The 18,513-nt window shown below is 37.2% G+C and overlaps 1 protein-coding gene across 1 annotated transcript; it reads right to left on the minus strand.

Moving 5' to 3' along the window:
* Positions 1-9,550: 9,550 nt before the first annotated feature.
* LOC134536582 (uncharacterized) lies at positions 9,551-12,462 on the minus strand. The gene is made up of 2 exons (XM_063376342.1): positions 12,109-12,462; positions 9,551-10,618 (listed from the first exon to the last, which is right to left on the minus strand). The coding sequence occupies exons 1-2, from the start codon at positions 12,251-12,253 to the stop codon at positions 9,780-9,782; spliced, it is 984 nt and encodes a 327-aa protein (XP_063232412.1). The 5' UTR covers positions 12,254-12,462; the 3' UTR covers positions 9,551-9,779.
* Between the last annotated feature and the right edge of the window lie 6,051 nt (positions 12,463-18,513).

Here is an 18,513-nt window from a genome sequence, read left to right on the forward strand (position 1 = left end):
TTCAATGAGATAATACGTGGATATCCTAAATCTGTCGAGGAGACATCAAGGAGGATTATTTTTTTAATATGCTACAGTGCTTTAGTATGGATACAATTCCTTTTGACGGAACTTTAAGAGAATTAAACCATTAAAGGGGGAAAAAATTATGAAATATGTATGATGGACGCGCAGAAAAATATTTTTCCTGTACTTTTACAAAAGATCCCCCAGGAAAACACTTGCCAACAAAAAGTTTGTAATACTACAACAAAGTTATTGTATCTTTTTACAACACATGGCTATTTTGCATACATTAAAAACGTTTTTCGAGATAATACTGAATATTTCTTACGGAAATTGACGCATGATTTTACATTTTAGTTAATGTTTCATTCAATTATGATATTTTTAAAGCATTGAAAAGATAATCGAATATTCAATCATTGAACTTTATTTTGTTTTATTATGCTTATTAATGTGTACAGTTAAAACAGAATAGATTTTCAGGGAACAGTTTACAATTATCCTAACTATTGGAGGTACTAAGACAACACAAATCACAAATACCCGGTTAAGTATTCGCACCCAGTATTACTGCGGACCCTATTTTGTAATGATACAGTGGTTTTCATGTTCATGTACAAATTTTCAAGCTCTATAATTTACATCAATGTTTCTGTTCTATTTACAAAAAAAATGCATTGCGAATATCCCGATTTGTATTTGTATTATGCACAAATTTACTGTTTTCCAGATTAGTGGTGCCTTTGACAATAGTACCAGGCTCGCTTTGCTATGGACGGTCGCCACAAAGTATTTTCAAATATATCTGCTCAAGCCCGTTTTTGTCTTCCCCCCTCTAATTTTTGTAATAAGTATCGTTTGCAAAGGTTGCAACAAATACTCATAATTGGTAAAGAATAAAATCGTTGAATTTTTCCAAAATTCGACTGACGATCAACATGCAATAATTACGATTTCACAGTTATTGCTAATTGTACTGAATGTTGGTGAATTCCAATACCCTGACACAGGTACGTGACTATAATAGTTTCCACACGGAGCAAGAATTAATATTAGCGCTCCTTTTTTTCCCCAAACCAACCAAACCAAAATCTTTCTCAACAACACCTCATATCGCCACCACAAATTAATCCCACTATTACAAATATTTTTTGATATAACGTATATGGTAAATAAATATATTTATTTGCTATTATCAGTCATTTTGTTTTTATTACATCGCGAAATAAATACCAGTATTTAAATATTTTATGATACATGTGTATCTTTCAATTTAAAATAATTCAATCAATCTGCCCTCCAAAATTTTGTTTTGTGTTCCTACACATGCCCGGGGTGAAAGCCCCGTCAGCCCCCCTTTGGTCATGTCCCTACCCTGACGCACTTATTTCAGTTCCCGTCTAGTGTCGGAAGTGCTCGTGCTGCCGAGTTTCCCTTCGAAACGGCACCCTCACCGGGCAAAGCTACCTCGGCCGGGGTGCAGTGAAGTGCCCAGTTGGATCACAGACAATTTGCCTCAAGTTTTTGTCGGTTCAGATGGTGACATCATATTTGCCTTGAAGTTGTTCTCGATACGTTTCGGCTACAGCACCTAAACTCTTTTAGGTTTACATAACAGGGGTGAGTATTCTGCTCCTAATATCAGGAGGGTAAAGAAAATTCTCCTCGGCCACAAAGGCCGCTGATAGAAACAATGGACGGACAATGATTCAGTGTTCAGGGAGAAATAGAGGGGTTCAGAGAGCGCCCTGAAGGCGCCGGTGGGCAATCATCCCTGTGAGTTCATCCGTCGCTTCAGGAAACCCGAGCTTCCCCCACATTACACCCTCTCCCCTGCCTTCCCCCAATATGACCCCAGCACACTTCAAACCCCCGACAAGCTCCGAGCTAATTTCAATATTTCTCCCTTTTATTCCCTTGCGGTTATTATTACAGCCATCGCAATCACTGGCTGAAGGGGAGGGCTAGATATGCTGACGGCAGGGGAATTATTATTTTTTTTTTGCTCTATTATTCATTCAATGCAAATGAATGTCGCGGAAGGGTTTGGTCGTTTGAGAGAGGGGATAAAAAGGGGGAGGGAGAATTCCATTCACTCGAGAACACAAATACTTTCGGTCCCATCCCCACCAGCCCTTACCTCTCTCGAAGGCCATGTAAAAAAAAAAAATCCTCACTCCTCCCTTCACGTTTCCCCCGACGATCAATCACAGCCGTTGATGAGGGGGGAGGGTTTTCGTGGGGGTGTGGGAATGGGGGGTGTCGCGGAAGGGTGGCATTACTCATCCCATTAGCGGCGACACGGGTAGAAGAGTGCAAGCACGCTGCTTCATTGTGGCGCCGGGCCCGCTGCGATATTTCACTTGCGCCCGTTGGTTAGATCATGGCAGCGCGGCGGGAGGGGTGGCTACCGGCCGGTTGGAGGGGATGAGTAGGGGGTGGTTGAGGGATGGACGAGTCCACTCTCACCTCTCAGTGCGGGGGAGGAAGTTGTTATTCCTTGTAACTACCCCCCCCCCCCCCTTTCCTACCTTTTTCTGTTTTGCAATCTTTCCTTTTGTTAAACAGGGCGGACAACCTCCCGAGTGCCGTTCGCAAGTGAGGCGATTTGAACTGGAAAGCCCGGTTCCTTTCAATCCGAATGGGCCTAAGTGATTTAAACTATAGTGGGATACTTTCCACTAAATAATTATGTAGACATGACGATTCCTGATCTGTATAGGGAGCGCGACGTTTCCGATGCGTTTCGACAGTATTTTGCAACGTCAGCAAAACACATTCCCTCCCCCCACAAAAAAAGAGGAACAAAAGTCTTGTTGGCCAATATCATACCTAATATTTAATTTTAATAGTTACGCATACATCTGAGCATGCCAGTGAGAAACGCCGATTAGTTTCTGGGAACAAAAAATTAAGTTTCTTCGACGGTAGTTTTAACCATTATAGAAAATTCATGGTTTGGAAGAAGCAAGATTTTGGTTACGGAATCGCTCCATTTAAGTACAGGACAAATAAAAAGCATAGGTCATTGCTAGAGCCATGCATTTGTTTTGCGAAAATATTTCTATATCAGCTGTGTGTAAAACTTTGCAGCATTGCCTGTGTTGCGTGGATGGCTGGATTTAGTTCATGTGCATGTCTATTGTCAGCTCACTAATCATAGCTATCCAATGTGGAAGCAAACGCGTCCTGAATGACCCGGCCAAATAAGGCAATGGCTTCTCTTGCAGACGACCGCCAATTAAAAGGAAACAACCGCTAGCACGGGCAAACCTTATTGCAGTCTAATGAGCGATATGGTCATTTCGTGAAAAATACATGCCACTAGTAATAGCTCTTTTTCATCAGGGGACAGGATGCGTTTAAGATTTAAAAAAAAAAAAAAAAAAAAAAGCTTTACTTTTAATGCACACAAGACATTCATTTACATAAACTATTCAAGTAAAGATTTTTCCACATTTTTTCATTCGCTAAATACATTTATTGTTCTTTTATGTCAGTATGCTTATCAAGGGCTGGTTTACAAGATTAAGTTAATCTAGTGTTTTAATGCCAAACGCTAAATACAGCGATATCTTAACCGAGAATCGAATTCAGAAACTCGCCCAAAGTAAGCGCTTCAATCAATTGTGCCAATAAAATCGACAGGTATTTTCTGAATAAAGCAGAATATTCAATTATTTTAGCTGAATATTTGATTTGATGAGTATTTTTCTTCTAAAAAAATGTTCTTTAAAACTATCTTCAAATTGGCATACAATGCTTTAATCGTAATAAGAACGAAAAACTTTATAACACGAAGTGACTTCAATTATGAAGTAAGACCGTTAGCCAATAAACAAAGTTTGCAGAAGCACATCTTAGTTACTAAAATTAACCTGTCAACATGTCGAGGCAGTCATTATTAGGTCTAAGAAGTTTTAAAAAAGAATTGATTAGCAAAATACATATTATAAACTATAAGATAATGTTGATATTGACAAAGTGTACGACAGATGCAGAGTTAACCCACTAACAAATGTATATGCAAATCGCCTAAAGTGCCTCCACAGTCCTACCAATCTCTCCATTTAGCACATAAAATTTCTGATTGTTTAAGCTAGTCCAGTTTATCATCACAGTTTGCCTGTTGACAAAGAGAAACTGCTACTCGGAGACCCTGGCCAGACAACGATAAAGAAGCTTTTCTGCGTGTCAACTTAAACTTAAAAACTAAATAGGAATAATTTTTTTGCACAGATTTGTGCAGTCCATCACTATGAAGCGAGGGTTACCAAAGCATACGAAAATGAAACAGTATATTACATGGATCCATCACGTTTCGTGAATGCAACAAAATAATATCTACAAAAATATGTGTTTGCATTTCACTCGTCGTATTTACAAGGATTATCTTAATTTAATTTTATGATTTTATCTTTGAAAATCGTTATTTACGTTTGCATTCGCTCTGTAGTATGATTTTTGTTTGAACAACTATCGCTGAATATTTTTATTTCCATGCATATAACCACGTTCATATATTCATCAAAAATGAAATTTTAAAAAATATTTATAGATTACCATACCAAACTGTGATCTGTTATACTTGAATGAAAAATAAATATCAAAAATTTATAAAATAATGCATGTGTTTTTTGAGATACAAATTTCACTGTTAATATATTACTATTGATATTTAGAAAAAAATGTGTGAGTAAAGTTATAAATTTTTCTTGTGTATGTAAATATATTTGTAGATTTGTATAAGTGCAATTAAGTTAATTTTCCACATGAATGTAGAACTTTACATTTAGTTAAAAAAATATGTTGTTTATCGTGCTTCTTTAGTTGATGAATGCTATAGAAAAAATTTAAGACATGGAAAAATTATTATTTGATATCTCAGGAAAACATGGAAAACGCAAGAAACTTTTTATTTCAAATTCTGTATCCACCATCTTGATAAGATAGAATTGGAAATCACAGTGAACCACTTCTAATCTCACCTGGAAAAAATGTAACTATAAAAAAAGCTAAGCATGAATGCTGAAATATTGAATAATTTTATATAAATATATTTTATTTTCGTATGTATGTATGTATGTATGTATGACGTCCATAAACTCCGACACCGTTGGACGGATCTTCATGAATGTTAGCACATCAAAGTGTTTTTTTTTCATGGAAAATGTGCTATTCATTCTTTTGTTGCTCGCCGATAGATGGCGCTGCAGCGCATCAACTTCTAAACTGTTCAACCAATCGCCATGGGTAACCAGAAAATCATAGGTCATAGATATACAAACAGCAATTGTGTGTCATTTATCTATGTCCACCACACTGTCATACAGCGCTATCAATTTTGCTTTAACTTGCGAACAATATATCACCTGTGTTCAGCCCGGGCAACGCCGGGTACTGCAGCTAGTCTATATAAATACAAATTTTAATGTTCGTTCAAAATTTTAAATCTCCGAAAGATCTTCACCGATTGCTTTGAAATTTTGATACAACGTTGCATTCGAATACGCGCGTGTTTTTATACACCTGTCACAGGTAAAATATAAATCAAAATATAGATAGCTAAAACATAGATTTTTAATATTTTTATCGATGTAGAGAGCCATATATAGATGAGAGAGATATTGAGGGGGAGATAGATATAAAGATATAGAGAGATAAAGAAATATAGAAAGATTTACATAGATATATGAATTAGGGAGAAATATAAATACGTATACATATAGTGATGGATAAATAATTAGAGAGAGAATGAGAGATAGATGCTTTTTACATCGGTACCAAATTTAAATCAATTTAAAAAAATTTGATTGAGGCATTGCAACTCATGCCAGGCGATATAAAAATCTGTAAATTGTATTGATTTGTAAAAAAATCGGAAAAATACCTTTTTATTTTATTAGTGATTAAAATATATAGTATATCAATTTTTGAAATTTTTACTACCTATGTTTGCAGGTACTAGAATAGCATACCCGAAATTAAATGTACTATATATATATATATATATATATAAGTTTATATTTCTATATTGCTACATCCATACCTTTCCATTAAATATGTACACTCTAATATTAAAATCACCTTGAAAATTAGTTTAATTTATACATTTCATAAAATCTTACGAATATTATTCATTTCAATGAAATCCAAGCATAAATAATGACTTAAATGATATGACTTGAATGTTCACACAGTGAATAATGATGCACAGAAAAACTTCTTAACTGCCAGCTAAACTATTTTTAACAGAAAAGGAAAGGTGGCTCCTTACTAAACTGTAACTCATATTCGTATTGTCTTGAAAATGACACTAATACCTACACCTACACACACGAACACACACCAACACACACACAAACGTCGTAGTGATCACGTTCACTTAGATTTCTGTTGCTTACTTAAAATTTAATTAATAACTCCATAACTTGCTGCATAAAAACAATTAAATATTTTTGTATGATGGTAGATGTGGTACACGGCTTCGCAGGGTTAGATAACAATTTATTATAGAAATTTTTCATTTATGAATCAATATTAAATACTTATATCTGAATAAATTTCAAATTTCATGTGTAATTAAAAATTAGTAACATAATGAAACTGCTGGTAGCCACAGGGAAGAAACATTAAATGGGCCCTGGAAACTATTTTTTTTCGATATCAGATGAAGACAGTTAATATTTTTAACTTATTTTGAACGTCAAGTGCGCAAAATTTTATAAAAAAGTACCAAAATTCTGTTTTTAATTGTGGGAGAAAAGCATGACGGTTGGTTTTCAAAATCTCGTGTTTACAGTGACATTCCTCTCTTGTTTCGAAGTTTGAAAGGTCAAGTGGGCAAAATGTAATCAGTCTGAAGAAAAACTCTAGATATTAATAAAAAGAACTCCGACACTTTTCTTATATGGAAACATATCTGTAATTCTAAATTAAGTTTAACTTAAAGTTGGTTAATGAGAATTAAACGAGAGGAATGACTGAATATATCCAAGTAATCAACAAACGTGTGTGTTCGCGTGCGTTTGAAAGAGTCGGCGTGTCATTGCTGGTGCTGGCATCACAAGCTACATCGGTAACCCCTCGCGACGAGTTAGTAACTAAAGGCACAACACTTACCTTGCAAATTGTAGCAAAGTATAACTGCACGGGTGGCCAGTTGTCTCGTTTTGCTTCCACGCGATTGCAGTTCGTACGGCAGTTGAGTGTTACGTTTCGCTTGCGTGTTCCCGGCAAATCAGTTTAACTTAAAAAAAACTGAAACTGAGGGGAAAGACATTGTGCACTTTCCACTAGAATTTCCACTCCATTGCCATCACTTATTTTTTATTCCTCCATTCTCTATTCAATTGTTTTATTTATGTTTGTTCCGCAATATTCTTCCCTATTTACATTCCGTTTCCGGTGACTGGCACCTTGGAATCAGTTACCGAAGCAAGCCGGATGCAGACTTCACCCACCGTGTTTTTTTTTTGTTTTCACTAATTGTTGCATTTTTTGAAGGAATAAATTATAAAAATTAAATTTATGATAGCATTTTTGTGTATGATACTCAGCCGCAGAAAACTATAAAATTAAAATCTAGTGAAATTACACAACAAACATTAATAGTCAAATATTTTTTTTTATTATATAATATTAAATATATGTCTAACTTTTGACTAATGGAAGATAAATAATATTTATCAAATGACGATTTGCTACAGAACACAAAATGCAATGCTTATATCGTGAATCGACTGAAAAAGTTGTTTGCGTGAAACACAGGGCCAAAGGGTCACAGGGAAGAAACAACTTATTTTGAACGTCAATTGTACAAAATTTCTTAAAGAAGTACCAAAATTATATTTTAAATTGTGGGAAAAAATGGATGATAGTTTGTATTCTAAATCTTGTGTCTAAACTGATATTCCTCTTGTTTTGTAGTAATGACCCTTTGTATTAGTAGTAGTTTGACAGTATTTTTTTTAACATTTTGTAGCCTATAGTTTCTTCTGGTGTTAAGTGGATTCATCAATTTAGTATTTTTTATATTTTATAAAAAGTTTTTATTAACCTCATAAGTTTTTATTTAGTAGGTTTGTGTAAGTAGTCCGACTTCTGAAACTAAATGTAAGGTATAAATATTTTGTTATAGTAATATTTTGCCAGGTTAGGTTAGAAGTGGTTCACTGCAATTTATATGTACTATGGTTAATTCAAAACTGTATTATAACAACCACATGATTTATTGATCACGCTATATATACGTAGCGTGAGTAGCCGGGGCTTAAGGAGGTAGTTTCTAAATATTTTGTTTATAAAATTTTGTATATTTATCTTTGAATTAAGTTGATTCAAAAATTTGTATTCAGTTGATATTTTATAAAAAGGTTTTATCGATTTTAAAAGTTTTTTTTAATAGCTTCATGTAAGTAGTCTGACTTCTGACACCAAATATAAGGTCTAAGTATACTCTCATTCTTCTTAAGTAACGAAAGTCCCGACACCACCAGTGTTAAACTGGACATAAAGGAGATGAGGGAAAAGGGATGCTGGTTTGGGATGAAAGGGATTGGGGGTGGGGAGAAATGAGGGCGTTGGATTCGTGATCTTCGCACTCTTGTCACTTGCCTGTAAGGTTTCTCGGGAGTAATTAATTCATTAAAACACCGACGGGTATTTCCCAGAAACCTTCCCATTTATTCTTTGTTCTGCATGCTCGGTCCTGTCCAAGAAGTCTAGTCGCTACAGGCTCTGCTCTGCCCGAGGGTAAGGCCCTCCTCACACGGGGATACTGAAGTTGCCTACAAAACGATCGCTGGTAGCCTGGAGACTAGGCAACTGTGTGACTGGGTGACTCTAGTCGCCCGTTATCTTCACACGACGCTACTAAAATATCAGAGACTGGGAGGAAAAAATGCATCGTGAGTACAGCCCGAGTATCTTGTGGAACCGTGAAGTGCCTATATATTGTATGTAATGTCCAGTGATAACAGCAGTGACGATAGTGATATTGTTATCCAATATTATCAACATTATAGAAAACGAAGTAGGAAAAGATTGTGGGTTCATCCATATATAGAAAGGAACATTAATTGTAGATTATTTGTCGCGGCCAAAGAATTGCAAGAGACAGACTCAAAATTCATCGCTTTCTACAGAATGACGAAGGAGACTTACCAAATGTTAACGGAAATTGTTACACCTGCGATGTATTATAGGGATACCACTATGAGGGAATGCGTGAGCCCCGGTGAACGATTGCTGATAACTTTGAGGTAAGTAAGTTAAGAAATACAAATTATTACGAATTTTTGTTAAGGCACTTCTAAATGTTTCCCTTCAACACAAATCTATTTCTTTCCAAGTATTTTAACGTATATACTGATGCTTGGCGAATAAAAACAATGTATGCATTTTAACTTGAGGCCGCAATTACTTATTTTATCTGTGGAAAATGGCTGTTGTATGGATCTTAAGAATGTGCACTTTAACGTTAACAGGTTAAATAATCTAAAGTTATTTATACCCAAGTATTCCAGTCAACTGAAATGTGAAAGTATAAACATATCTTATGCATAAATTCATTCCAATGTTTAATTCAAATATACCTAAGAAATACACATTCAAATAATGTACTGCAAAAGAAAAAATGTATATATATAAACTATTTAAAGAATACCCATTACACAAACATTCAAATCATGACTGTAAACACAAAAATAAACAACATAATAGAGATAAAAACACGTACACCAAAGTTATATGTTTACACACCCAACAAAACATCACATCACATTATGTTCCTGCTCATATTGTAAAGTCTCTTGGATGACTTCAAAATACTGTTGCGTTTCAGTATCTTGTACTTTCTGTGGAATAGTTTGATTTCCAGGCGACGAACAAATTGAAGCATTATCTGTAGCCAACGATGAATGCGTGGAAACACTGTAGGAGTAAGTTGGGGTCTGTTGGTAAGCTGGTACGTGTTGGTGCATGTCTTTTGGATTCGTGATGTCATCAATAAGCTGCAGAACCCTACGTCGGAATGATTTCATTTGTGCATCTGTCAAAGGTTCGATTTCTGGTAAAAGGCTTAGAAGAAACGACTTTTTTACTTGCCTATCATCGTTTGAATTCGATTCAAGTTTCCTTTTCTTTGCATTCATGTATTCCATAAAGGACTTGTCCACTTCCGTCACTGTTTGCTTTTTACGCTTTGATAAATTATCTTTTGGGTTGGAAAAGGGATCATGAGTCATTTGTTGGGAATGATGAGCATGTTCTTGCGAGAAGTCAGTATTTGGCAGCATAGGTGAAGGAAGGGAAAGTTGTGGTGTTGTAGTTAGTATTGCGTTATCTGAGATATATTCCTCCTCTTCAGCCGCAACGTCTTCCGTATTTTGTGTTGGGTCAGATGAACTGTGTTCCAGGTTTTGTTCATTGATGACTTCTGGCAAATTCCCCGATGGTGTACCAAGCGTTTTTATGAATGGTAGGGTAAATTTCATTGCCTCCGATAGATAATATGGTTTCTTATTTTTGGAACTTGAACCACTTGGAGGTGGCTTTATGTGACGGACAAAAACTGAACGGAGATTTTTCCATTTTTCTTTGCATTCGTTAACTGAAAACAAACAACATTGTTCACATAAATATAAATCGTTGCAATGGATGAATTCCTAACTAATTTACAGTAAACAAAAAACAAATACAAAAGTGAAGTAGTATTAAGTATAATCCAGATATATACAACATATGTTTATTATTTGAAGAAAAAATATATAAATGGTACATGGGGAATGTATTATGAAGTAAAATTTAATTTAACTTTGTTGCAGGTATTTGGCAACAGGAGGTACATTTGTATCGCTGTCGATGTACTTTGCTAGAGGAGAAAGCACAGTTATCAACATCATACGAGAAACTACCAAATTAATTTGGGAATCGTTGAAAGAGTCCTACATGCCTGTCCCAGGAGAAGAAAAGTGGAGAATGATAGCACAGCGTTTCTATTCACTGTGGAATTTACCCAATTGCTTGGGTTCATTGGACGGTAAGCATATTCGAATAGAAAAATTACCTGGAACTGGCTCAAGTAACTTTAATTACAAAATGTATCACTCAATAGTGCTGCTGGCTAGCAGTGATGCAGATGGTTTCTTCACTCTTATTGAAACTGGCTATGCAGGTAGAAACAGCGATGGAGGAGTGTTTCGCGCATCAGCTGTCAAACACTGGATTGCAAATGGAGGACTAGACATACCACCGCCTTCACGATTACCAGATGACGACAATGAGATTGACTTTCCTTTTTACTTTGTTGGAGATGAGGCCTTTCCATTGTCACAATATTTGCTGCGTCCTTACCCTCAGAGAACACTTGATGATGTTAAAAGAATATTCAATTACAGATTGAGCAGAGGACGGAAAACAGTGGAGTGCGCTTTCGGAATGATGGCAGAAAAGTTCCAAGTGTTGAACACTGCTATTCGCTGCCGAACTACGGAAAGAGTGGTTGATGTAATAAAATCTGTCTGCATTCTTCACAACTTCATTCGGAAAAGTGAAGGTATTAAATATTTTGCTGGTGAACCATTTGGCAACTCAGAAACGCCCAACATCAATCCACAGCCACTAGAAGACCTAACGTTACATGATCGGTCTACTGCTCATGAAGTGCGGAATTACTTGGCAAACTATTTTCTAACACCCCGGGCTTCTGTTCCATGGCAGTGGAAATACTGTTACAATAACTAATTAGGTATTAAAGTATTTCATGTGTTTTTGTAGGTTACTGTGAGTATGACAACAACTTTGAACATGTGGTAAGTTTTATCGAAGTTCGTAAAAACCATGCGTAATTCCCTTGGGAACCAAGAAAAGATATCAATAGAAAGTAATTTTTATACGTTACAAACGTTTTAGAATAAGGTATTTCTTCGAAGGACGAATAACCATTGTATAAAAACTATATTTCTTTTACTAATAATGTATTTGTGAGATACTAAATATAAAACATGCTGTTTACATATACATTTTGGTTTTTCACAAGTTAGTTTATTATGATAGATATTTTATATCTAATTATTGTTGTTTAAGATATTGTCAACTTACCTGTGAGTTGCACTTCTTTTGCGACATCATTCCATGCTTTGTCAGTCACATCCTTTTTTGAATACCCTTTCAACTTGTAGTTATAGAGTTCTGGGTGTTTCTCAACTTCGTTTACAAATTTGATATTAAACGCCTGCTCGCCCATTGTTCGCTACAATACAGTATCGCGCCGCGTAGGCTACTGGAGTAGCGTGGAGACCAGCATGCTGAGTCGCCGGGATTTACGTTGCTTACGACTTCCAGTCTCCGCCACTCCAGTATCGCCGTCTGAGTGACGCCATGCCTATCTACATGACGAGTCGCTCGGTCGCCGAGTCTCGCGGTATCTAAGCAACTTCAGTATCCCCGTGTGAGGAGGGCCTATGGCTCACGATGCCTCACAGACTCTACTCTACCACTTTGTTGACTGACGCTATTCTAGTACCCTTGGTAACCTTGCGATACTATTGCTTTGGACCGACGTCTGCATCTCTTGTCCTGGCATGACGCAATCTCCTCCTGGAACCCTCTTCACTTTGCCCGAGCCACCAAGCGACGTGACGAAGAGGTCTCGAACCGAGTAACAGGCGATTTGCCTAACGGCGGTTTGCCTAAACATGAATTCGTTACGGCGATTTGCCTAAAGTCATTTCGCCTAAAGGCGTTTTGCCTAACGGCGATTTGCCTAACGGCGTTTGCCTAACGGCGATTTGCCTAGCGGCGTTTTGCCTAAAATGTTACTATGATGACAAAACCTCGTTTTGCCTAACGGCATTATGCTAATGGCGATTTGCCTAACAGCGTTTTGCCTAACCAAACCTAACCTAACCTAACCTAACCTAAGCTAAGCTAACCTAACCTTACCTAACCTAACCTAACCTAACCTAACCTAAGCTAACCTAAGCTAACCTAAGCTAACCTAACCTAAGCTAACCTAACCTAAGCTAACCTAAGCTAACCTAAGCTAACCTAAGCTAACCTAACCTAACCTAAGCTAAGCTAACCTAACCTAAGCTAACATAACCTAACCTAAGCTAACCTAACCTTACCTAACCTAACAGAGTTCTGCCTGACGGCGGTTGGCCTAACGGCGTTTTGCCTAACGGCGTTTTGCCTAAACGGCGTTTTGCCTAAACGGCGTTTTGCCTAAAATTATGCAAAACGCCTTTAGGCAAAACGACACATGCCCCTCGAACCCAATGCTCCGACGGAACAAAGGGAAACGCGAGGGTAGCGAGTCTCCGCGCGTGGTGCACGCACGAAGAACTGCTGATTCGACCACTGTACCACGTCGATCCTCCACAGAGTCGAAACTATACGAATAGTTTATAATTATATTCCCTTTCATTTGAGAACATAATGTCTATTTATATTCAAAAATAGCACGAATTGGGAGCTTGACATCGTGTGATATGCAGTTTTTGAATTAACCGTTCGTCTGTAGAGTTTTTTCATAACACCCCCAAGTAAAATTTGTTGATTTTAAACCCTTAAAAAAACCCAGACCCTTATGGTTAATAAGGACAAAATGTTTAGTTAATTTGTTTATGAATTTTTTCCTAAAAATAAAGAGTTTTACGACAAAAGCTTCATGCTAACGTTAATTCAAAACTGTACACCACGTAATTTAATGGTCAGGGTTCGCACTAGCATTTAATATAAACTAACCTGTAGATTTTTAAAAAAAAAAACATTAATTTAATTTATATAAATATATTTAAACCTTTAACTATTTTCAAAGTATGGGTTATTTAAAAATTATAAGCAAAAGCATGGAATTATAGAGGGAAAATAAATAAGGATATGATCTCCTGAACGTATTTGCATCTAATTTGCTGTTCGTCGTGGACTGTGTGCAGGTGGATTATATGCTTGCGGTCGTATCTCTAGAGTAGGTTGCGTGCTTTGGTACCGGTAAACAACGCTGTAGCCGCCGCCCCAATTTATCGCTATCAGATTAAGTCGCTGCATCCGGTCCTTGAGCATTAAACCGGTGACACACGGCAGTGCGCCTTGCAGTGTTGTTAGTGCTGGTGCGAAACATCATTAGAGCACATTTGCTTGCAACAGTGACTCTTGTAAGTGCATTAGGGTTGTAATTACATAGGGAGGACTTCTGCCGAAGTGACCCAGTTTAGCACCCTTTCGGACCGAGCTGATATTGCGGAAACATGGTGGACGTTGCGGTGGCGCAGAGCTTTTTCTCGAGGCACAACCCCGTTCCCTCAACCAATTGTTTTCCGTCTTTGCAGCACCTAACATCTCACCTCGTAGGGACATTTCTGTTCCTTTGGTTCGGCATCTGGCTGCTTGCAGCAAAAAGAGGCCTTTAGAGCTGAAGAAACACGGTCGATATTTAAAGAGGTCATGCCACTTTATGTGAAGTATTGCTTCTAACAGTAGAAGACATACGTTATTCAGCGGTTCAGAAAAAAGCCACGTAATCTGAAATCTGCTCAAGTTATCCGAATGAATCCGGTGTACGAAAAGAAATTATGAATAAACTAATAGTGTATGATTAGTTTTGTTTCAGTATTTCATTTTTTAACTGTATATTTAGAAGTGTGAAAATGACTAAAACGCGTATTTTAAGAATACTTTTTGAGCATGAAACACCCGATAGAGATTCCTGAAAGCACTTAATGTACTTGTATTACAACTTTATCTTCATTACTATAGGCCTATACTAAAATTCGAACAATTTGGCTTTTGGCCAAAAGTTTGGTGAGGAGCACAGTTGTGCCAACAACAACAACCAAATTTATCGAATCACGAATTTCACGTGAGAAACCTACGAATAAGTGGCATTTTTGTTTGAGAACGCAGAAAACTGTGGAGGCCATACTTAAGTTATCTACAGCTGCGATTGTCTTCAGTTGTTAATTATACGTTCAAGCTAAATAAATAAAACCTATGTGCAATAATGCGGCAAGGTTATAGCTAGAATATCACACTCGCTGTGTACCGTATTTCGTGTCTTCCATGGTAAGCTAAAAAAACTTTTGCACTTATTACCACTCAGCAAATATAAACGTTATTTTACGTAAAAGTTCTTTGTAACTAGTTGCCCAAATATTACATCGTAAATATGTAGATATTTTCCGTGCAAATGTTACAATATATTTCAGTGTTATACATAGAACTAACACTGTATCTGAACAAGCAAGAGTTATTCTACAAATAATGATAAACACGTAGTTACAGCAACGAGTTAGGAAATGTGCACAAATACATATCTTACTCGAGAACTGAACCATTTACCCGAAGAAAACACTCCAACCTACTAAACTACAAAGATCTGCATTCCGTGTAAATTTTAAACATCTCAGATTACACACACACACTTAATATCAGTAAGACCATGTCTTTGTAAAGAAAAGATTTTCAGACCATTTGTGTGTAAAACTTTGTAGCATTGTCTGTGTTTATTTCAGAAGCGAGTCTACTGTCAGCACACGACTCACATCCACCCAATGCGGAAGCAAACGTGTCCTGAAAGGCCCGGTCAAATGGAGCAACGGCAATGATTTCTTTAGCAGATGCCGTCTAATTAGCAATTAAAAAAAAATTCGTGAAAAATACATGCCACTTAGCATCATAATTATGTTTTCAAGAAGAAAATCATCTGTATAATTAGAAAAACTCGTAACTCCACTTTTTGTCACATTTAACTTTTTTGCATTATGTTTCTCAGAATCATGTTCTGCGTGTCTTTCCCAAGATTATTTTTTATAGAGCACAATTTACACTTTCAGAAACATCAACTCCAATGGTTCAACTAGTAAAACAGCAAATCTCGTAACTCCAAACTTAATAATATTTTAATGTTTTTTTTTATTCGATATTGGATCATTATTGAAAAAAATTTACGCCTAATGAATGCGTGATTATATTATCAAGTATTGTTGATAAGATAGTAAATGAAAATTAAACCTAAGTATTTACGAGGAATGCACATTTTTCCAAATAACAGTAAGTTCGGTGCTACGAATATTTTTTCTCTCACACTTTAGTATAGTTAGTTTTCGGGGACTTAAGAGGTTTACTAATTAGACTGAGCATACCGTTGGGAAATTGATAGACGTGGGGAATGAACAGTGGCGACCCCATCCAGCTAACTAGTGGCGTTGCGCGCAAAAGGGCGGCTGGATTATTTTTGTGGGAAGATTCACTTAACCTCACATCCTGTGTATCTACTACCCCTCCCGCCTCCACCCTGCTTCAGGAGTCTTATTTCCCTCCCCTTCTCACCACCTCTTCACCCTCCCCACCGGCGCCAGCCGTCGTTGGCGAAGGCCAATTAGCGAGCGAAAGGATGCACCCGCGCAGCGGCAGGAAGCTGTTGTTGCCGCGTAGGCGTCCGACTGATTGTTGAGCAGGGGGAAGGGGAAGGGTGAGAAGGGTGGGGAAGGAGGTCCTGTTTTATTGGCGCGTTCTCCTTCGCCTCGTCCGAAGGTCCAAGGTTCAGCGACCGTCTGCGTCGAAGCGCGGTTGTTTATCGTCCAGGCTCGCAGACTGGTGACCGGGCAACCCAACGAGCCGTCTCGGCGCAAAATAAACAAAAAAATTATGAGCACGGGAGAGACTGGCGTGGGTGACCTTGTGTACGAACACTTCTTCAACACGTTCCCGGATACGCCTTGCGAAAGGCCTCCACGACAGTCAGTATTCGTATTCGCTCTCTGTGGGGACGTACACATTGCAATTCTGGAAATATATGGCTAGCTATATTACCATTTTGTTTTTTCGTTAGTCTGATAGGACTTTTTTTTAATACCTTTACCTTGGAACCAAATTTGGTGACTTTTTCTGTTTCATTGCAGAGTATCTCTGTCTTGAAAGTTTGTGTTATGTCAAATAATAACATCGCATCTCACTCAAAACTTTTTAAAAGTATTAAATAATAGTTTAAGTAACCTAATTTCACAGGTTTATTTTAGAGATCAGGATTAAGTTCGTTTTTTATATATCTCCTGTAAAGTTTTCCAATTGTGACATATTATTGTTTGGTCCAGTGGCGTAGCCAGGATTTGTGTATGGGGGGTGTTAAGAAGCATGGACCCCCCCCCCCCCCCGTATAAAAGCGGGGGGTCCTGGGGTCCTCCCCCGGAAAAATTTAGATTTTAAGGTGTAAAACAGTGCTATTTTAGCGGTTTTCGGTACTTAAATTTAAATATTGTAATGGTTAAATTTTTATTAATTTTAATATGAAATTTGTTTGAGTGATGAATAAGAAATTAATTAAAGATTTGTTGCTAAGGGGGGGGGGGGGTTTGAACCCCTAAAACCCCCCCCTGGCTACGCCACTGGTTTGGTCAACAATATTACTGCACAGACATGTAAATTGTCTATTTGTACCTTAATAGTTATGCTAAGGTGGATTGGTATTCATTTTGGTTTTATGTATTATCAATTATAAATTATCTTCCCTTCTTTTCAAGCTCACACGAGAAATAGTCTACGTCTCCCGTGCAGAACTTGTATCCCATGCAGCCAAACTAAGATTTGAGATCTTATTACAGTCAGGTGGAAGAACACACGCTTATTATTCGTACGCACAAACTGAGTTCACTCTATGAGCGTCCCTCGCTAAAGCAGGGGTTTTCAACAGAGATGGGGCCCATGGGACATATTGATAGCGTATATTATTTTAAAAGTACTTAAGAGATGTATAATAAAGGAAATACAATAACTGAATAGCTGACCATACAATTGTTTAAGAGTATTTTAAAACCTTGTTAAAATGTTCATTTTTGAAGTAATACTTATTTACAGCGAGTAGTTTGAGACGAGGCGATGACTCATCAAAGCGTAGCGGAAGTGTAACGCCCAGAGGGAAACGAAAAGCGCTATGGTCAAGAGTGGGGCGTTCGATGAGTGAAAGGGAAGTAGATTTGTGCATTATGGCACGCTTGAATGCTTGCACACTCGTACATAGGCTCACTCGCACATTCGTTCAGTAGCAGACTTGCTCATTCGCATACTTGCACACATTCTTATGAAATTTTATGTACAAAAGTAGCGAATGGAATTCCAGAATAAGCTGACTAGTGGGAGTAGAACAATTGTTGTAGAACACTCCTTACACATACACACACACACATAAATCAATACACACATAAATAAATAAATAAATAAATAAGATTAATTCTGGTCCCACAATACTAAATACGGCTGTTTTTGTGTCCCTCTAAACGCAGTGGGTCGAGAGGTTAACCGACTGTGTAAGTTCATCTTGTGCATGCAGTCTTACCATCGAAAAAATACTGAACGACATATTCTGTGGTGAAAATAATTACTATGGCGCACAGAAGAAAAATTGTATGTACTTTTGTAAAAGATTGGTTTGGAATCCAGTTGCCAAGATATAGTTTGTAATACTACAATAAATATATTGTATTTATCTACAACACATGGCTATGGTTA

Source organism: Bacillus rossius, chromosome 1 (assembly GCF_032445375.1).
Source record: "Bacillus rossius redtenbacheri isolate Brsri chromosome 1, Brsri_v3, whole genome shotgun sequence".
In the NCBI taxonomy this organism is placed as follows: Eukaryota; Metazoa; Arthropoda; class Insecta; order Phasmatodea; family Bacillidae; genus Bacillus; species Bacillus rossius.

Excerpts from the sequence above, each read along its gene's own strand:
- LOC134536582 (XM_063376342.1), bottom strand. The coding sequence starts at position 12,253 with ATGGGCGAGCAGGCGTTTAATATCAAATTTGTAAACGAAGTTGAGAAA. Across the intron at positions 10,619-12,108 it reads AAAAGAAGTGCAACTCACAG|TTAACGAATGCAAAGAAAAA; the intron begins GTAAGTTGACAA and ends GTTTGTTTTCAG.